The sequence below is a fragment of the Arvicanthis niloticus genome, chromosome 6 (genome assembly GCF_011762505.2).
Source record: "Arvicanthis niloticus isolate mArvNil1 chromosome 6, mArvNil1.pat.X, whole genome shotgun sequence".
NCBI lineage: Eukaryota > Metazoa > Chordata > Mammalia > Rodentia > Muridae > Arvicanthis > Arvicanthis niloticus.
The window spans coordinates 50612703-50632466 of NC_047663.1; the positions used below are offsets into that span (position 1 = coordinate 50612703).

Below are 19764 nucleotides of genomic sequence, written 5' to 3' on the forward strand. Positions count from 1 at the left end.
TTTTACTTCTCTTCTTATTCTTAAATGATCATGATTGCCATTAAAATGGGTGTATATCTTCAAAGTATTTCACTTTAATGGAAACTTTGTTTTATATAATCTAAACATTAAATACTTTTAAAAAGCCAGAATCTCACTAGATTCTTCATCTGGTAAATCCAGGGAGATTTTATTCCCTTCTTCTTCAGGGACTAGTATTATTACATTATTTCCATTTAGTAAAATCTGATATAATTGTGTATCCTTCCTCTGTTGTAATTTCTTGGTAAAAACTGTGACTTTTTCTAAAACCATACAGACAACAAATAATCCTAGAAAACTCCCATCAATTTTTTTTAATTTTTTCTTTTTCCAGCCTTTTTGAAACAAGGTTTTAATGTGTAGTCCTGGCTGTCCTGGAACTCACTCTGTATACCAGGATGGACTCGAACTCAAAGAGATAACTTGCCTCTGACGCCTGCGTGCTGAGATTAAACATGTGCAAACAACTATCCAACCCAAACATGTCTTTATCACTCTTCATCATTGTGTCATTCTCAATCCTATACACTTGTCCAGAAGCTCTAGTGGTGGGAGTTGCAATGGATTCATGGTGGTATTGGCCAACTTGGTCACACTGAGAGTCTGGTTTACTTTAACCAGTGAGCAGTGCTTCCCTTCAAGATGTGACCCTCGTGATTGGTTTTGGGCAATGTATAAACTGCTGAAAGAGACAAGACCTCTGAATCCTTGTCACCTCCCTTTTTTAGCCTTCATTTGGCTGTGCCACAAGCCAGACTGCAGTGAAACAGTCTGTGCTTCTCAAGATGGACAGTGCCCAAACCAGCAGAACCCCTGTTAAGGAGAACAGACATCACATAAAACCATTAACTAGCAGAGTGAGCCTGGAGTCACTTCTGCTGCTGTCACACTAGGTGGCGCTATGAACCGAGGTTTACATCAATCAGGGGCACAAAGAGCCAAAGGACAGTTTGGTGAGAGAACAACAGGTGGGGTCAATTCAAGAAAAAGGCATTCCTGCAAATGCCTGTGGTCTTTCATTGTTCCATGAGTTATCTCTAATAAATTTATTTCTATTCTTTAAGATGAGCTTACTGAGTCATTTTCGTGCTGTGGAAATGTCAGAAGTTAAGGGCAGATTCTAGTTTTACGTCTCCCCAGAAAAGTCAAACAACAGTTGATCAACAAATATTTGAGCGATTGAAAATGAAAGTACACACTACATACAGATACAAACTAAATATAAAAATGTATATTATCAAATCTTACTTAAAACATATTATTAGATTATTTAAATCCATGATCTTTACATGTATTTATTGTTTCTATTTTATTCTCAAGTCTAAACAGTCGAAAAGAAATTGGAAATGATTGTATAAAGTCCATGGAGCATGTGTGAGATTTTCAGACTTTTGGAACCAAACCTCAAAACAGACTAAGATTATAAATCAAATCATGATGTTTTATGGTAAATTAATCACCTTTCCTGGCAGTGTTTACATCCTATAATTACAGAATTAAAATTATTTTAGTGTTTTCTTGAATAGCTTATCAAATATAGCTAGCTTATCCTGTCTTGGATTCTAAGAAGAAATTGAGCATCTTTGGAGTTACTCCAGTTGTGGTGAGACAGCTACCAGGCAAGAATTGCCTCTTTCCATCTACAGACAAATTACTGTCCAGAAAAGGACACACTTGCAGAATAGTGGACTGATTATATCTGCCTAGACAGAGTAATCAGCCCTTAATAATTCTGCATCACTGGTCTGTCAGATGATCTTGGGCCAGAAGGCTGTATATCAGATGCTCCAACATTTTGTAGTATAGGGAGCGTCCAGGCGTTCAGCAGTACCTATAAATTGGCTAAGTTTTAGAAGCTATGCTTTGTGCTTCCCATAATTTTAGTTAACTCAAGTCATTCTGGATTTCTGACAGGGTTGAAAACTTATAGTCTCATAGCCAATCCTGGCTATTTACCTTGAGAGAAAGATTTGAGTGGATAGTTTTCAGCTGACATTCATTCTAAAGCCAAGAAAAAAGCCAGGTCCAGAACTAAGTGTTTTAGTTAGGAGAGATGACACAGGTTCTGGTTAGTCAACAAAATGATGGACTGGGTATTAGGACTATCTTGTACCTCACTGGTACAAATTGGCATAATTATGCTCTAATTGTATTTTGAGAGAAATGTTTTATTTTAACAGGAAGGGTGATATGTAGGAGGAGCTGAGGTGAGAGGGGTACCGAGAGGAAGAGAAGGAGTAAGGAGGGGAGGAGAAGAAGAAGAGGAGAAGCTAGGTGATGAGAGAGAGAAAGACAGAGAAAGAGAGGGGGGATATGGAGGCAGATGTTCACGTGTCTCCACCAGTCAAAGATAGTTGATAAATCTAGGCTGGGTATTGGGTTACACTTCTGATTGAGCATTACCAAACTTATAAAGCCTTTGATTAACATTTTTTAAAAGTGTATAAAAGCAAAAAAGAAAAGGGGGGCATGGGATAGGGGTTTTCTGGAGGGGGAATGGGGAAAGGGGATGGCATCTGAAATGTAAATAAGATATCCAATTTTAAAAAGAACATTAAAAAATAAATAGATAAAAACACTGATTTCCTTGGGGGGGGGAGAAAACCTTGGCCCTTTCTCGGTTGAGACATCTGGGTCAATTTCAGTTTCTGGCTATTATAAATAAAGCTGCTCTGAACATAGAAAAAATATAGCTAGCTTAAAACATACAGGCCTTAACAATCACTACAAAAGGCCAAGTGCTGTTAGCCAAGAACTTCCATTCTCGTTGCAGGACAACATGACAGAAAGCAAACGAGTTTGTGGTGTTGGGTGGTAACAAGAGTCAGCAGGAGAGTAAAGGAGGATAACACTGGAAGGGCGGCAGAAGGCAGGTAACAAACTTCTGACAAGTGAGAAATCATTCCAAGACAGTGGTGAAGCCAGTGTGAAGGTCCTGAGGTGACCACGTTCCTGGTGTGTTCAAGGAATAGGAAGGTAGAGCAGCAAACCCATGGCAGAGGAAGTGAGAAGCTTGAAGTAGGATTTATTACCAGAAACTGGGCAGGGTGGGAATAAGCAGGTCATGTAGAACCCTGTGGAAAACTAGAAGGAACCTGTTTGTCACTTAGAGCAAGACAGGAAGGACTGAAAGATATAAGTGGGGAAGATATTTAAACTAATTCACTATTAGATGTGTGACTCTGGCTTCAAGACTGAGAATGGACAAAAGTACCAGCAGAGAGAGGTAGGATGCTGGGGAGAGATCCAGGAGATTGGCTGGACCAGCACACTCCTTGCACAGTGAGTCAGATAACAGAAGTGTGGATAAGATGGTGCTGGAAGCTGGGGAGATGGCTCAGTGGATAAAGCACTGACTATGCAAGCTTGAGGACTTGTGCTCTGATCCCCAGCATCCTCACAAATGACTGCTGGGCATGGTTACAGGTTTGTAATCCCAGGTGTCAGAAAGGTGAAACAGGAAGTGTTCTGGGTTAGCTGGCTAGCTAGACTACCCAAATCCCTAAGCTTTCAGGTCACACACATGTGCATGCATGTGAGTCCACTTGCACATGAACATGCACACACACCACACACCTACAGAGAAAGAATACAGTTTTGATAAGAATCAAAACCTGAATGTGACATTTAGGAGACTTCAGGAGTCAAAAACAAAACATTGACAGGGTTTGTGGCCTAAGAGGCATTACTGAAATGAACAGCCTGTGACTGGGCAGGCTACAGGGAAGAAGAGGAAGCAAAGATATTCAGAGCACAAACCTGAGGGGATCCGGGAGCTATTGCTGACCTGGGACCTGTTGACAAACCTGGGATTCCACATTAATGGAAGAGGGAACTGAGTTCAAACATGAGACCTGTGGTCAGGCAGGCAGAGCTTCTGCAAACCCGGAAGAAGCTCTCAGCCTGACTCCTCCAGCACAGGCATCTGCAGAGATTTATCAGGAAACAATCTGAATAATGTTTAACTTCCACTCCCAGTGTTTAGAGGAAGTACATCTGAGGCTCTCTGATGCCTGCCTTCCTGAAAATGGGACAAAGTCTCTTTCACTTTTGCAGAACACTTTCCTAGCTGAGGACCCTTATTCATGGACACACACAACAGTGGGCCTCATAGAGAAGCAGGGTGAGTAGTGGGACCCAGATTCCACCAAAACACTTAGTTGTGGGAGGATAAGGGCAGGCCTCATTCGACTAAAACATACTGTGACAGACATGGGGACCTCGTCCTGAAAACCAGGGCCCAGGGCCCCAGCCTCTGCTTGGAGAGTCTGCAGGTCAGCTCTGATGCTAGATCACTGCATTCACCTGTCTGGTTCATGTGCCTGCTCCTGTCATAGCCTATCCTGCACCCTCCTGTCTGCCCTGAATCTGCAGGAATACATGTTCTGGATGATGGGGTATTCAGAGATGAGATATATATTAAGTATCATATATGCTATTTACAGGGGGTGGTGTGGGAGAGCCAAGATCTGCAGAGGGCTAAGTTAGACAAAGTTAGTGAAGAAAGCACAGGACACCTCAACACAGTTGCCTTAGGACTGATAACCACAGCACACACAGGGATGAGTGAATCCCCAGATATTATCATGACTCCTCTGAGGCACAGGCTCCAGTGTTAGCCCAGCCTTCCCAAGTCCACTCCTGGACAAGGACAAAAAACTAATGTTCCTTTTGTCTTTCCATCAGGGCCTCTAAGAAGTCTTGTGTTGGTCTGTCCCCTTTATACATGTGACCCTTTGGCTTTCTCTGGGTAATGTGCCTTCCATCAAATTGTTAGTTGGCTCAGTATTGTTCCACCTGTGTGTGGTACCCATGGACAGATGACTTCTAAAGATTCTATCAAACCAGCTAGTCTGAACTTAGACTGAGCCTTTACTCCACCTCTGTCCTGTATCTTCCTACCATACACTGGGTCACAGTAATGGCTGAAGTAATGATCTCCTTAGAGTGGGACATTAGAAAAGAAGAAGATGAGGACATGGGATAGCGAATGTCCTGCATGGTCCCTGATGCATCCTCCATCCCTGTGTTTCTATCCTCCTATCATCCTGTCCTTGGTACCCCAGAACCCCCAACCCCTCATCCCTTCATTCACATCCTCTGTCCTCCCAACCATCACGCTCTGACCTGCATCCCTCCATCTTCTTACATCTACACTTCCCCACTCTCTAGATGCCCACCTTCCCACTCCTCTGTCTCCATCGATTTCTCTGCCTAGGCTGAGCCAGTCTTCCCTGCTGTGGTTCTCCAAGGTTAAAGAGAGCTAGATCTCCTGCACACTGCTACTGTGGGGCTAGTGCCTTACTTCAGGAACAATACTGCTATGCACCCACAAACCCAACAAACCCAACAAACCCAAGGGGTGAACAGCACCCAAAGATTTAGTGAAGGACCAGACCCCCCCCAAAAAAAATCTAGTGAATAATGTCTTCCTAAGGATGGGCTTTTGGTTCCCTCTGACTCTGCTCCTGCCCTTGAGTTCTCCATTTCTCCTTATCCTCATACATCATTATTATCCTGTCCTTTAAAAGTTATGCACAAGGTCCTCCTGGATCCACTCACTGTTATTACTCAGTCCACATTAGGACAATGGCTGCCCTGCCTAGGGCCTACTGGGTCCCCTATCCTCCATCTCATTGTACACTTCACAGCCTCCTGTGTAATGTCTGTTTCAAAGGTTTCTCCAGAAGGAAATGGCAGCAGTCACATGACTTATCCAGTAGAGCAGATCAAGTTAAAAATCTCTTTGCAGCACATGAAGTCCACCCACAACATACACACCCCTTGGCCCCTAGGTACAGGACCGAGGCCCACCTCCATCATCATCCTCACACAGGAAACAATCAGTAAGAGAAAATACCCCTGATTCTTTTCATGTGTCCTTAAGGTGAGATAAATAACCTTAATGATCTAAAAGAAGAACCTTAGACAAGCTAAGAAACCCCCAACACAGTATAATGTTTAGCACACCTGCCTTCAGGAAAGTCAACACAGTACCTAGAACAGGCACCAGCATCATTCAGCTGTGAAATGTTAAAGAACATGTTCACGATTAAACACTCCTGTCCCAGAGCTCCCTCTTCTGCCCTACAAAGCCCAATCTCCTGCACCTGGACACACAGTCCCCACTCCCAAGAGAGACTTGTTGTGTCTTTCAATTGTTCTGATCAAAGGCCCATCTGACCTTGTAGAGGTTTGTCTGCTTTCTTTTATTACCAGGTCTCCTCTATCAATATTGAATACCCATTTCCAGAAAGAAACTTCTGGCAGAGACAAAAAGCAACTGGACTCTTGCTTGGAACAACAGAAGAGAGTCTTGAAGCAATAAGAGCACAACTGCTCAGAGAAACCGTATCCAAGAGCTCTATCACCATGGGAAAATCTCAGTCCAAGCAGAAAAGTGACAAAAAGATAGCTTGGTGTAAAGATGAAGAGGACATATACACCAACCCCATTACAGACCATTATGTTCTGCTGAAGCGGATGAATCGCAGACCCAAACCAAGGAGGGACTCTTTGCTAGGTAAGTACACCAAGAACCCCAACCCATACTCTGTGACCCCTTCATAACCACTGAGTCCTCCTGCCAAGGTTTCAATGGGCAGGCTAGCCTCATGTCAAAAGAGTTCACAGGCCCAGGAGAGGCTGGACCAGGAAGGCTATCAGAAACACCTAACTGAACACTAGAGAATGTCATGCCCGACTCGTCCAGCAAGGAAGACATGAACAACTGGATCCTTCTCAACAGCCTTTATTGTGGAAGCGCTCTTTTAGTTTTCAGAGGGAGACCTCGAATTCCCAGGGCGAGCTGCTTATATACCCTCAGCCCTGGGGGGTGGGGGGAGGAAGCACGTGGAGGTTCTCGATTGGTCAGATTGCAGTGCCTCATAGCATACCATATTTGCATACCCCGCCCGGGAGGGGATGATTGGTCAGGATCGTGGTACCCTATTGATACCTCATTAGCATGCCCCGTTGGGGAGGGGCTGCCACCAAACTGAGTTTCGCATGCGCAGTGCACTGGTAGCTGATACCAGAGGCCTAGGCCGGCGCCATCTTGACCAGCCGAGTTGGGTCGGTGGCCTACAAGAGAACACTCTGTTCTACAGAAGTGCATGCTCAGGTTCCTATGTGGTCCTCAAATCCCCCTGGAAGAAGCACCTTGAAGCTATAGTGGGGAGAGTTAGGCATGCAGAGGTCTCTGAGAAGGTTGGCATAGGGGTCAAGCCAGCTCTTGAAAAGAACAATTAGTGACAAGATGTTACAAGCCCAGATATTGGAGTTGGCAAAGGCACACTCTACCTATCCTAATGCATCCGTCTGGGAAATGGGAAGATAAAGCGCTGTCTCCTTAGGCTGTAGCAGTTGAGTGATAATCCATGTCAAATATTAATCAGTCTGATATTCGACAAATGCTCAATAATTTTAAGTACAAGCCCATGCTATTGATGCTGTTATTATAGTTTGCCACCCTGTGGGACAGAAGCTCAGAGACACACATGGGGGAGCTTAGGCTCAGGAAGGAATAGACATTCACACAGAGGACCAGAGTAGACACAAGAGAGGTGTATGACCTTCATGGACCCAGAGCAGAACTGTTTCCTAGCAGCACCTGTGAATGCCCATGTGACCATGAGGGCAAGCATGAAGGGCCCCAGCAGTTCTCCCTGCCTCCTACCCCTGCCTCTCTGACCAACACGCAACCACTGTCTCCTTCCCAGAGGACATTCTTCCTCATTACTCAGACCCACAAAGAAAGAAAGAGAGAGAGAGAGAGAGAGAGAGAGAGAGAGAGAGAGAGAGAGAGAGAGAGAGGAAGAGAGAGAGAAAGAGAGAAAGGAAGTAAGGGAAAAGCAAGAAAAACAAAGAAACCCTCAACACACAGTTCCCTACCCTGCACAGCTCCTTGAAACTACCGAGCTCAGACCATGAGTATTGGAGATATTTTCAAATCTAAAAGGTCAGATTGATTGAAATCTAATAAGTCTGGATACAAAAGAAAAGGTTAACTAGCCTGAGAGCTGTGGGTGGGACTCCACACAGATGTGGCTCTTCCCACATGAGCCTCCCCCGGTATTGGGAAGTGGGCCAAGAAACTCAAATGAAGGCCTCAGCAGCATGGTGGTGAGCTAAGAGTCACAGGCTAGAAATGAGCCTCCAGGCTCTGCAGTGCTGAGGCTGCGTTTACAGGTGGGAAAACTGGAATCCATGAGGGACAGAAGAGAGCCTAGCCCAACTGGCATCCAGAGCTCTGCTCAGAATCTGAGTGGGCACTGAAGATCCTGAGGGTCAGGGAGGTCCTGAATCTCCAAGGTCTTGTCTATTGTCCTGAGGAAAGAGTATGCTCCTGCCTCAGCTTCACCCAGTTTCTTCTACTGAGTTCCCTTAATTCGTTTGCACTTACACAGACCATGCCCCGGCCTCCTCCTCTACTTGAGGATCAATGTAGCCATCTTTCTCCAGTGCACAAGGTCTAGAGAGAGGTTAACTTGTTCAAGCTCTTAGCACGTAGACACAGACATGGGGCTGTGATCGAGTACAATCAGTGCCTAAAGAGTGACTTTCTCCTCCTCCATCTGTTGCTGCTCTGTGAAAGTCCCACCTACACCCAACTTTTATCTTTACTTCAAAGTCCATTCTTCCCAACACACCTTGAGCTGGAGGAACCGTAGTTTACAGCCAGCTTGAGTACACAGTGAGATCTATTAAAGTTATTACCCAGGAGTACTAGTGACTTATCAGGTTATTGTGACAGAAGCAGTTTATTCAGGAAAGGCTCACAGATCATGGATGGTCCATCGGGGACAAAGGCCAGAGAGTCAATGATTGACACAGCTGGTCACGAGGGTTTAGTTGGGAAACAAAAACAGATAAATGCTGCTGTTCGGGTCAGTTGTCTTTTTCATTCAGTGCAGGATTCAAGCACTAGGAATGGTGACACCGTCAATCAGGGTGGACGTACCTCAGTTAACCTAACCTATCCCTCACAAACCTTCCCAGGGACATTTGTGCAGGGTGTTTCTAGATCATGTGACATTGACAATGCTAGCCCTGACATCATCTCACAGGATCATTAAAGAGTTCAGAGTGTAAGTGTCTATAGCCCAGTGGGAGTTTGGTAACTAGATGCTTCCTCTCCATCCTTTCTCACTGGGAGAGCCTATGCACTCCTTCACCAAGCCTTTCCAGACCCAACCCACCAGGGGTTTTCAGGCTGACTTACCCAATCTTTTAACATCAGAGGGTGTGACTGAGGACTGGAAACCTCATTCCAACCCTGGACCAGCAAACAAGAAGGGACAAGTTGACCTCTGACTGAAAGTTTAAACTCACTGCTCTAGTGAGATGACCTCCTTAAGGTGACACAGAGACAGGAACAAAGTGAACACCAAGAGCCCAAGAACTGCAGAGGCCTAGACAGCACCTAAAATATCCTGCCCTGGAGTCTCACTGTTGGGCCTCAGCAGTGCTCCCAGGAGGCTCTTGGAATTAAGGATACTGTCTTCCACGACAGGAACACAGCCTGGCTTTCTGAGCAAGGAACTGGCAAACAGGAGAATCCATTTCCACAGGATTCCTCATCACTCAAGTGGCCAAGGGGTTACCAGGAATTTCCTGAGAACACCACTCATGCCAGGCCCCATGCCAGGGCTTCACTTATATCATGCTCACACTGAAATCTCACAACCAGCCTTGAGAGAGAGACCACTATTGTTCCACCTTGGGAAAAGAGGAGCAAGTCTTAGAGAGGTAAAGGCTCTCAGTTGAAGAACTGTAACTTTGCCATCACTCTCACGAGTCACAAACATTTTTGTAAAAGCACATTTATTAATTAATTGGACTAATTCTTTCTGTTTTTCTTCTTTCATACAATACATTCTGTCCACAGCCTATGCCTCTACTAGGCCCAGTCCTCTCTACACCTCCCTATTCTCTCCACCCCCAATCCACTCCTCCTGCATTTCCCTTCAGAAAGTTATAGGCTTTCCAGAAATAGCAACTAAACACAGCATAAAAACATGCAATAATAATTAATAGGCATAAATCCTCATATCAAGGCTAGGCAAGGCAGCCCCGTAGAAAGAACAGGACCTCAAGAACAGTAAAAAGAGTCAGAGACACCCCTTCACACACACAGTTAGAAGTCTCAGAAAAACACCAGCTAAACAACCACAGCATATATGCAGAGGACCTAGTGCAGACCTCTGCAGGCTCCATGACTGACCCTCCAGTCTCTGTGAGCCCTCATGAGCCCTTATGAGCCCTGCTTAGTTGACTGTCTTCCCTGAGCTATGTCCTTATCCCCTCTAACTCCTACCATCCTTCCTCTCCCTTTTCTGACGGGTTCCCCAAGCATCATGTAATATTTCCCTGTGTGTTCTCCCATCAGCTTCAGGACAAAGACTCTCTGATAGTCATCGGGCTAGGCACCAATCTCTGAGTACAGCAGAATATCATTAAAATTCAGTTCATTGACATTCCTTGCTTTTTGATCATGACTGGTTCTACCCTAGGTCTCCGGGCCATCAAAGTTCCAATTCCTGGCCATCCAGGTCCTGTAGGCATGGGCTCCCTCTTGTGGCCATGGCCTCAAGTTAGAACATTTAATGATTGGCCACTCCCTCAAGCACATCTTGGAGGCAGGACAGCTTGTGTGTCAATGGTTTTCTGGGTGGGTTGGTTTCCCAGTCCCACATCTGAAAGCCTTGCCTAGTTACAGAAAATGAAAAGTGCAGGTTCCATATCCACCAATACTAGGAAATCCATTAATTCCTCTGGCTTCCTCTGTCTGGCTTGATACCAGTCTGATGACATTGCCATCAGATGTGACTTATATGCCATGGCTCTTTTTCTTTTGTAGCATTCAGTTACCTCTCTATGCTCTGTGTATTTAGTGTTGTAACTCTCTGTCATGGAAAGTTGCCTTTCTGGCCCTTTCTCTTTGGTATTCAGTGTGTTTCTTGTGTCTATCTGAGTGAGTTGTCCTTCCTGATTCCTATGATTTGATTGAAGATCTGTTCTGTGCATTGACCTGGGAGTCCCCTCCCTCCATTCACTTTTGCTAATCAATAGAAGATTTGTCATTACTGGGTGTCCCCACATCTCCTATATGTTCTTCTTGAGTTTTACCAATTTATTTTTTTTTTACTTATATGGTCTAATTCCTATGCTTTATTTTCTATCCTCTAATTGATGCATTCTACTTATAAGGCTTTCTTTAAATTTTGTAATTGTGTTGTTGAATTTTTCAATTTGATCTTCATTTTAGTTGAGTTTCCTTTGATATTTATATCTCATTTGAATTCAGTTTACAAATCATAGTTTTTAAATCATTGATATTTTATTTGGCATTTTATTCTTTTCCTCTTGTATATAACTCGGGCATCTATTCTCCTGAGTTTACTCTCTTCAAGTTCATTAAGCTTTTTGTCTCTGACTTCTAAAACTCCCTAACAATGTAATGCTATGGTTGCCACCAAGTTCAGTATCCTGGTTCACCTTGGTAATTCTCACTGGAGAATGTTTCTATGGACTGGTGGATTGGGAAACAGCAAATGTTGTCTTAACTTTTCTTCTTGTTGTTGCAATGAAACCTGAACATATGGGTTTTATTCTGTTGTTGTTGTTGTTGTTGTTGTCTGACATGGACATACTGAGTTGTACTGATACAGTTGTATTGCCCAGCCTGGATCTGTAGTTAAGAAGAGTGCAGATGGACCTCTCCAGCCTGGGCTGGAATCCTACTTGTAGGACCTGGGCTGTGTCTGGTGGTTGGAGAGGGTGCATTCAAGGCAGGGGCAGGGACACTCACCAGACTGAGCCTGAGCACAGGGTGAGCCTGGAGGATAGACGTGATACATGCAGCCGTGGGTTGACCAGAGTTGTCCAATGGCTGTGTCAGGAAACACACAGAGAATGTGTAGCTTAAAAATTGTGTCTCTGTGCCATATGAGTGGGCTAGAGTGGGGACAGTGACAAAAGAGAAGAACAAAGAGGTCACGAACCCTTTAAAGCAGCTATGGAACTATCAGGATTGCATGCTTAAGGTATGGGGTTTGGCGATGACAGAGAGTTCAGGTAGATTGTTTGTTTCCACACCACCTGGATAAGATAAAGTGTAATCAGAGGAATCCAATGTAGGGGAGAGTCAGGAGAGCAGGATCACTGGCAGCCACTTGCAGTAACCACAGTGGAGAGCTGTGTCTGGTTCTACAGGTCTAAATAAATTTGTTTGAAAACTTCATACGTTATACACTGTAGCTTGATTGCATCCAATCCCAACTCCACCAGAACATCCTCCAGTACACACCCTCCCACTCTCATGTCCTCTGCCCTTATGTTTTGTTGATGTTATCATTGGTGTTGATTTGTCTGCTACTCAGTGTTGTTTTATTTAAACCTCTCATGCCAGTTAGTGCTGCCTGGCAGAATACTGAGTGATCTTGTCTGCTTACACTTGTGTGCCTCTTGCAAAAACAACTCTATCTGTATTGAGTTCAAGACTACAACAGTCATGCAGTGTTCAGAAAAGCACATCTCACCGCACTCCTTTCTGTGCTCCCACTATTTCATTCTTTCTGCCAACTCACTTGAAGTGTTCCCAGAGCCTTGGAAAACTTGCTTAGACCTCCCACTTAGGACCAAGCCATCAATAGACATTTGATTTTGAGTCTCTATGTTAATTGCTGAACACTGCATGGAGAAGCTGATTTGGACAAGGTTGAGGTTAATCTGTGAGTATAAACATAATCAGAAGTCAGTTTAACAATATGTTCATTTAGCAAAACATAGGTCCTCTCTTAGAGCCCATGAACTCCTACACCATGGATTTTAGAACACGTTTATAGTACCAGGAATGAACTCCTGTGGAATTCAAATCAAATCAGAAATTCCTTATAGTAATCATAGAACAGTTGGTTACCCTATAATCTTCAGGCAACTATTGCACTAGGGAGCATGACTTCCCTGGCAGGTCAGTATTGTAGCATTCAGGCTCAGAAGCAGGGACTAATTCCATTCATGGCTTTTCTCTACAAATGGACTCATATCATGTCCTAGAACTAGGAAACCTACCGGCATAGTTGAAATTACATGACTGTTCCAACTTGGTTCCTTTAACTCCTGTAACAAAAATATGTGGGGTCTTCAGCAACAGGATCTAACTCTAGTTCTTTTAGACTGTGAAGAACAATGGTAACAGGCTTCTTTGGGTTTGGAGTCTCTGCTTCCTCGTGACCAGTAGCACTTTGGCAGTGTTACTGAGAAATGTCCTACTCTATCAGCTCTAATGGGACTCATCAGGATCCGTGTGTATTATCCCATCTCTGTTTTCTGTCCTGGCAATGGAAACCAAACTCAGATGTTTGTTCTTCATTTAATGTGCTCACAGTTTGCCACTGTGCACGCTGCTGAGCTTCACCACCCCTGTTGTGCTCCTGCTTCCTCTCACCAGTGCAACTGAGGACTCATCTCTCCAGATTTTGACCAGGACACAAACCTCATCTCAGCATCTTCATTGGAAGGAACGCAACACAAAACAGACATTAAAGAAAAAAATTCTAAATTTGAAAGGGAAGGAGTGGAGTCAGGAGAAGTGCACTGTGACTAGGGAAAGGTGGGAATCGTGTAATGTAGGGTGTAGTAGAAAAGTCAAGGACTTTACAGAAACATTTGAAAAACAAATTAAATATGGAAATCAAAATATGTAAAGTGAGAATACATATATGACAGAAAACTTGTGGCATTTGTATCTGGAGGCAATGAATACCTCACTAAGTAGCATATTTCCACTCCCATCCACTTTATGTGAAATTTGATTTTATTGGCCTTTCTTCTTCTTTCCCTCTTCTTCTTCTTCTTCTTCTTCTTCTTCTTCTTCTTCTTCTTCTTCTTCTTCTTCTTCTTCTTCTTCTTCTCCTTTGTCTGTGTGTATGTATGTGTTTGTGGTGCATATATATATGTGTGTTTGTTTGCATGTGTGAGAGCATATATGAGTGGGGAGTCACACTGTGCAGGTACATGCGAGTGCACTGAATTGATGTCAGAAATCTTCCTCAATTGCTTTCTTACTGATGGAGGCAGAATATCCCAGAATCTATACCCAGAGCTTATCAAGTAGCAAGACTGGCTTGCCATCATATCCTGGGGAAGCCCCTGTCTCAGCTTTCTGGGCCTGAAATTGCAGGGGACCACAAAGCAAACTCACCATGTAAATGAAGTCTTGAGATACACATTCTAGCACAAATGCTTTAGCTGAAAGTTCTTTAAAGGTTGAGCCATCTAGCTTCCCCAATATGCCTTCCAAGTGTGATGGAACTTAAGACAATTTAGATGTTTGCATAATGACAGATACATTTCATCTGGAAGGTCTTGGAGAAAGTGCTCTGGGAAGAGCTGGGCCCCTCTTTGCACTTTGAGGAGACAGAGCCTGAGCTAGGCAGACCTTGGCCACAGACGTGAGTGTCAACCTTTGTGCATTCAGGAGATGTTAGAAGTCCTCCTTCAGAAGACAATAAGAGCAAACCTACAGTTCCTAATTTCAGAGGCAAGTTGCCACCTAAAGCCAGGCTAATTGTGTAAACTGATGCTACTACACTTGGTGCTCTCACCAAATTTTCTCCAGCATCTCATCCATGGCAGTACAAGCAGCTGCCTTGTACTTTGGACAACTGACCAGTGTTGAGGAATGACCTTGGATTCTGGTCCATCCTCCTGTCTGTCTTGTCTTGAGTTCCTTCCAATGAAGATGCTGAGATGAGATTTGTGTTCTGGTCAAAATCTGGAGAGAGGAATCTTTGGATGTGATGGTTGGAGGAAGCAAGAGTAGGGCAGGAGAGGTGAAGCTCAGCAAAGTGCACAGTGGCAAACTGTGGAGCATGTTAAATTGAGAACAACTGTCTGAGTTTGGCTTCCGTTGTAGGCAGAAAGCAAAGGCTGGCCAAGTTTTTTAAATAATTTGATTTATATACATTCCAGCCATTGCCCTCTCCCAGTCCCCTTTCCCACAGTTCCTCATCCCATTTCTCTTCCCCCTTGCCTCCAACAGGGTACCACCCCACCAGGCTTCCCCCTTCCTGGGGCCTCAAGTCTCTGGAGGATTAAGCAAATCTCCCAGAGGCCTAAGCAGTCAGACTTTAGTCATATATGTGCCAGGGGCCTCAGACCAGCCTATGTATGCTCCTGGTGGGTGGCTTACTCTCTGGGAGTTCTCAGGTGTCTGCGTTAGTTGAGACTGCTGGTCTTCCTATAGGGTCACCCTCCCCTTCAGCTTCTTCAATCCTTCCCCTAATTCAACAATAAGGGTCCCCAACTTCAGTCCAATGGTTGGATATAAGTATCTGTGTCTGTCTCTGTCAGCTTATGATAGGGCCTTTCAGAGGACAGCCCTGCCAGGCTCCTGTTTGTAAGCATATAAAAGCATCAGTAATAGTGTTAGGCCTTGATGCCCCACCATGAGATGAATCCCAAGTTGAGCTAGTCATGGGACCACCTTTCTTTCAGTCTCTTCTCTATTTTTGTCCATGCACTTTTTTTTTTTGACAGAAACAATTCTGAGTCAGGAATTTTGACTATGAGTTAGTAACCCAGTTTCTCTACTTGAGGCCCTGTCTATCTACTGGAGGCGGACTCTTTGAGTTCCTACCCCCCAATGTTGGGAATTTTGGCTAAGGTTACCCCCATTGAGTCTTAAGAGTTCCTAACTTCCCAGGTCTCTGGTACTTTCTAAAGGGTTCCCCAACCTCACACACCCCAAGGCTGCTTATTTCCATTCATTGTCCTGGCCCTGTGAGCTTCTCTCCTGTCCTGCTCCATACCTGATCCTGTTCTGCTTTCATCTCCCACCAAGGTCCCTCACTCCCTATCCTTCCTATGATTACATTCTTCCACCTTCTAAGTGAGTAAACAACTTTTTTATTCTTGTTTTTGGTTGGTTGATTCAGTTACTAATAGAATGACTGATTGATTGATAGATTGATTGATTGATAACCTAAGATGGTTTCAAATTCCCCATATGGAAAAGCTGAGCCTGAACTCCTGATTCTTCTGCCTGTGTCCTCTGAATAAAAAATTATATAGCTACAGCAACATGTTCAGTGATTTTTTTTCAAGCATGCATATTAATTATAGTTCTAAAGGCTGTGTGTCTAAGACTCAAAACTGTGACGCCACAGCCTCAAAAAGGCCATACAAATGCAAACAGGTGCCTGCAGGAAAGAAAGGGTACTCCTTCCCACAACAGCTTGCCTATTCCTAAAAAAAAAAATATTGGTCAATTATTAAGGGGCCTCTCACCATGACCCCAAACGCCCACACTAGAACTGTATCCCTTACTCCTGAGCACCCTTACTCTTACATTGGCAACTGAGTTTCAACCTCAGTTTCAGAGTGGGCAAAAAGATCCAAACAGTAGCCAGAAACAAGGCTTGTGTTGAATACAGTACAAAATACACCCAAGATTGCCAGGCCTGGGGACTGGGAATCAAGACTATGTCCTAAAACATGAACTCTATGGCATTACTAGACCTTCCCACAGACCCACAGTCTCAGGACTTCCAGATGATGTTGTCAGGACTGCAATCGTAGATTCAATAAGATCTGTCAGGAGCAGACATCCGCTCCACTGTCTGTAATCTCCCCACTACTCCACGACCTCCTACAGGGAGAGACCCCAGCCACCAAATTACAGTGTGAAAGCAGAGCTCAGGGAGCTACTGCATCATCTCATAGGCTGGATGAAGACAGAGTTATGCCTGTGAATTCATGCTTTACTCTCCTGCTCAAGAGCAAGTCTGGCACAGGATAAGAAGTCGATAAATGGCTGAAACATGAATGAAAGTCAGACAGAATTATTATTAGTCACATGACCACTTGAAGTAGAATCTTCTACTCTAAACTCACAGTTTTTGCACTACACTGCTCAGATTATTCAAATGCCCACATCTTAAACAAATGCCTAAATGTATCCAAATGATAAAGGATCAAAAAAAGAAGGGAAGAAATGTATGGGTTAAGGAAAGTAGGAGAAAAGGAAAGAAGGAAGGATTGATTGAAGAACACACAACACTAATGTATACACTGCTGATCAAACTTTCTCTTCCTTTAGAAACATTTCAAGAAGTACATATGAAACAAGGAGGACTGACTCTTTACTCTACACAGTCATTGAAAAGGAAGAATTTGTCCCAAAATTTCACAAACCTACTACTATTCCAAAAATTGTGCCCAAGAGGCTCAGAGAACTTGGTCAGGAAAAGCTGGCATTCATGTGTACCAGAAGAAGAAGGACATGTGATTGAGATCCAAGACTTATTTAACCCAAGCTTAGATACCCAGAAAGAGGCTCAATTGGTCATAATAGAGGGGGCTGCAGGGATTGGGAAGTCAACACTGGTCAGGCAGGTGAGGAGAGCCTGGAAGGAAGGCCAGCTCTACAGGGATCGCTTCCAGCATGTCTTCTTCTTCAGCTGCAGAGAGCTTGCCCAGTGCAAGCAGCTAAGTTTGGCTGAGCTCATAGAACAAGGCCAGGAAGTGCCCACAGCTCCCATCAGTCAGATCCTATCTCACCCTGAGAAGCTGCTCTTCATCCTCGATGGCATAGATGAGCCAGCATGGGTCTTGGAGGAACAGAATCCTGAGCTCTCTCTGCACTGGAGTCAAACACAGCCTGTGAACACACTACTGGGGAGTTTACTAGGGAAATCCATCCTTCCTGAGGCTTCCTTCCTGCTCACAGCTCGGACCACAACTCTGCAGAAGATCATTCCTTCCTTGGGGCAGCCATGTTGGGTGGAAGTCCTAGGATTCGCTCAGTATGAACGGGAAAACTATTTCTACAAATATTTTGCAAATGTAAGAGATGCAACTACTGCTTTTATATTTGTTAAATCTAACCCAGTGCTCTTGACCCTGTGTGAGGTTCCCTGGATGTGCTGGTTGGTCTGCAATTGCCTGAAAAGGGAAATGTTGCAGGGGAGTGACCTTTCATTGACCTCAAAGACAACCACAGCCCTCTACCTGAAATACCTTTCCATGAAAATCCAAGACCAGTACATGAGGATCCAGCTCAGAGCCCTTTGCTCACTGGCTGCTCAGGGGATCTGCCGAAGAAAGACCCTGTTCAGTGAAAGTGACCTCTGTAACCAAGGGTTAGCAGAGGATGCCATTGCCAATTTCCTAGAGATTGGTGTCATTCAAATGCAGCCCAGCTCCCTGAGCTACAGCTTTGCCCACTTGTGTCTCCAGGAGTTCTTTGCAGCGATGTCCTACATCTTGAAGAATAGAAAGAAAAGACATGGTGATATGGAAGATGACAGAATTGTGGGAACACTGGTAGAACAGTATGGAAGATACAACCTGTTTGAGGCACCCACTGTGCGCTTTCTATTTGGTCTTTTGAGTAAAGAGGCATTGAAAGAAATGGAAAAGTTCTTTCACTGCAACTTTTCTAGGAAGGCAAAGTTGAAGCTGCTATGGCACATCCTAGCAACAACCCAACCCCATCAACCACCTTCTATGGGTTTGCTCCACTGTCTGTATGAAAGTCAGGAAAAGGAACTCCTGACACATGTGATGCACGATCTTCAAGGAACAATAGTGCCTGGAACAAATGACATTGCACACACAGTGGTCCAGACAAATGTGAAGCACCTGGTGATACAGACAGACATGGAGCTCATGGTGGTCACTTTCTGCATTCAGTTCTGCTGTCATGTGAGGAGTCTCCAGGTGAATATGGAAAGACAGAAAGGATATGCACTGATGGCCCCAAGGATGGTCCTGTGAGTATTCAGACACAGTCCTCTCTCCAGATTTCCTGTGGGTCTCATGAGACCACGTGTTTTGAACATTTCTCTATTCGCTTCAGTGTGCTTGAATCATTGGATGATGCTGTAAACTTGTCTCTCCCTATGCCTCGGTGAGGAACACCCAGCTTCTCTGATTCAAATCATCTTCACCCTTCATGGGATTCCAATGCCACAGTTACTAATCCTCCCTCTTAACATACTTTCTCTCTGAGAAAGAGCTTATTCCTGTAGGTACCATCGCTATCCCTATGAAAGTAACCTTGGCCCTGAAATCTTTCCCCATCATCTCAGAATGCATATGTATGAGAGTCCCTATGGTTTCACTGCCCAGATAATATCTGTATGTGTCAATGAAGCAGCCTGGCCCTGGCACTCACCTCAAAGGCTCCTTAACTTTCTGCCAATCCCAGTAGCAAGGTAGAGTTCTTCCAGGATTTGCTACCCTGTGCAGTAGTGGTTACTTAGTATCAATATGTGTCTCACCTCCCTCTACATGATTCACCCCATAAATATTCATTAGTATTTATTTTATACAATGACCTACCAATCAATTACAAGAGGAGAAATACAATTGCTGTCCAAGGACCAGAGAAACTGGGAGAGAAGACAGTCAAATATTCTAATTACATAGGGAATGCCTCTTGCCATGACCAAGCATACACTGGGCATCAGGGAAGGGAGTGTTTACTTAAATAGAGAGATTCTTGGGGTAAGTAACTGTCTTAGTTAGGGCTTAACCGCTGTGAACCCTAACATGGTGCTGTGAACAGACACCATGACAAAGGCAACTCCTATAAAGACAACATTTAATTGGGGCTGGCTTACAGCTTCAAATGTTCAGTCCACTATCGTCAAGGCAAGAACATGGCAGCATCCAGGAAGACATGGTGCATGCGAAGCTGGGAGTTCAACATCATCACCTGAAGGCTGCTGGTAG

The 19764-nt window shown here is 44.3% G+C and overlaps 1 protein-coding gene across 3 annotated transcripts in view; it reads left to right on the forward strand.

The window, feature by feature from the left end:
• The first annotated feature begins 4035 nt into the window (after nt 1–4035).
• LOC117710286 (NACHT, LRR and PYD domains-containing protein 1a-like) overlaps nt 4036–19764 on the forward strand; it is a 55031-nt gene continuing 39302 nt past the window's right edge. For all 3 annotated transcript variants that reach the window (XM_076936408.1, XM_076936409.1, XM_076936410.1), the window contains exons 1-3: nt 4036–4144; nt 6241–6544; nt 17126–18800. In XM_076936408.1, the coding sequence (XP_076792523.1) occupies nt 6394–6544; nt 17126–18800 (1826 nt within the window). In that variant the 5' untranslated portion in view covers nt 4036–4144; nt 6241–6393. The remainder of the gene's footprint in view (nt 4145–6240; nt 6545–17125; nt 18801–19764) is intronic.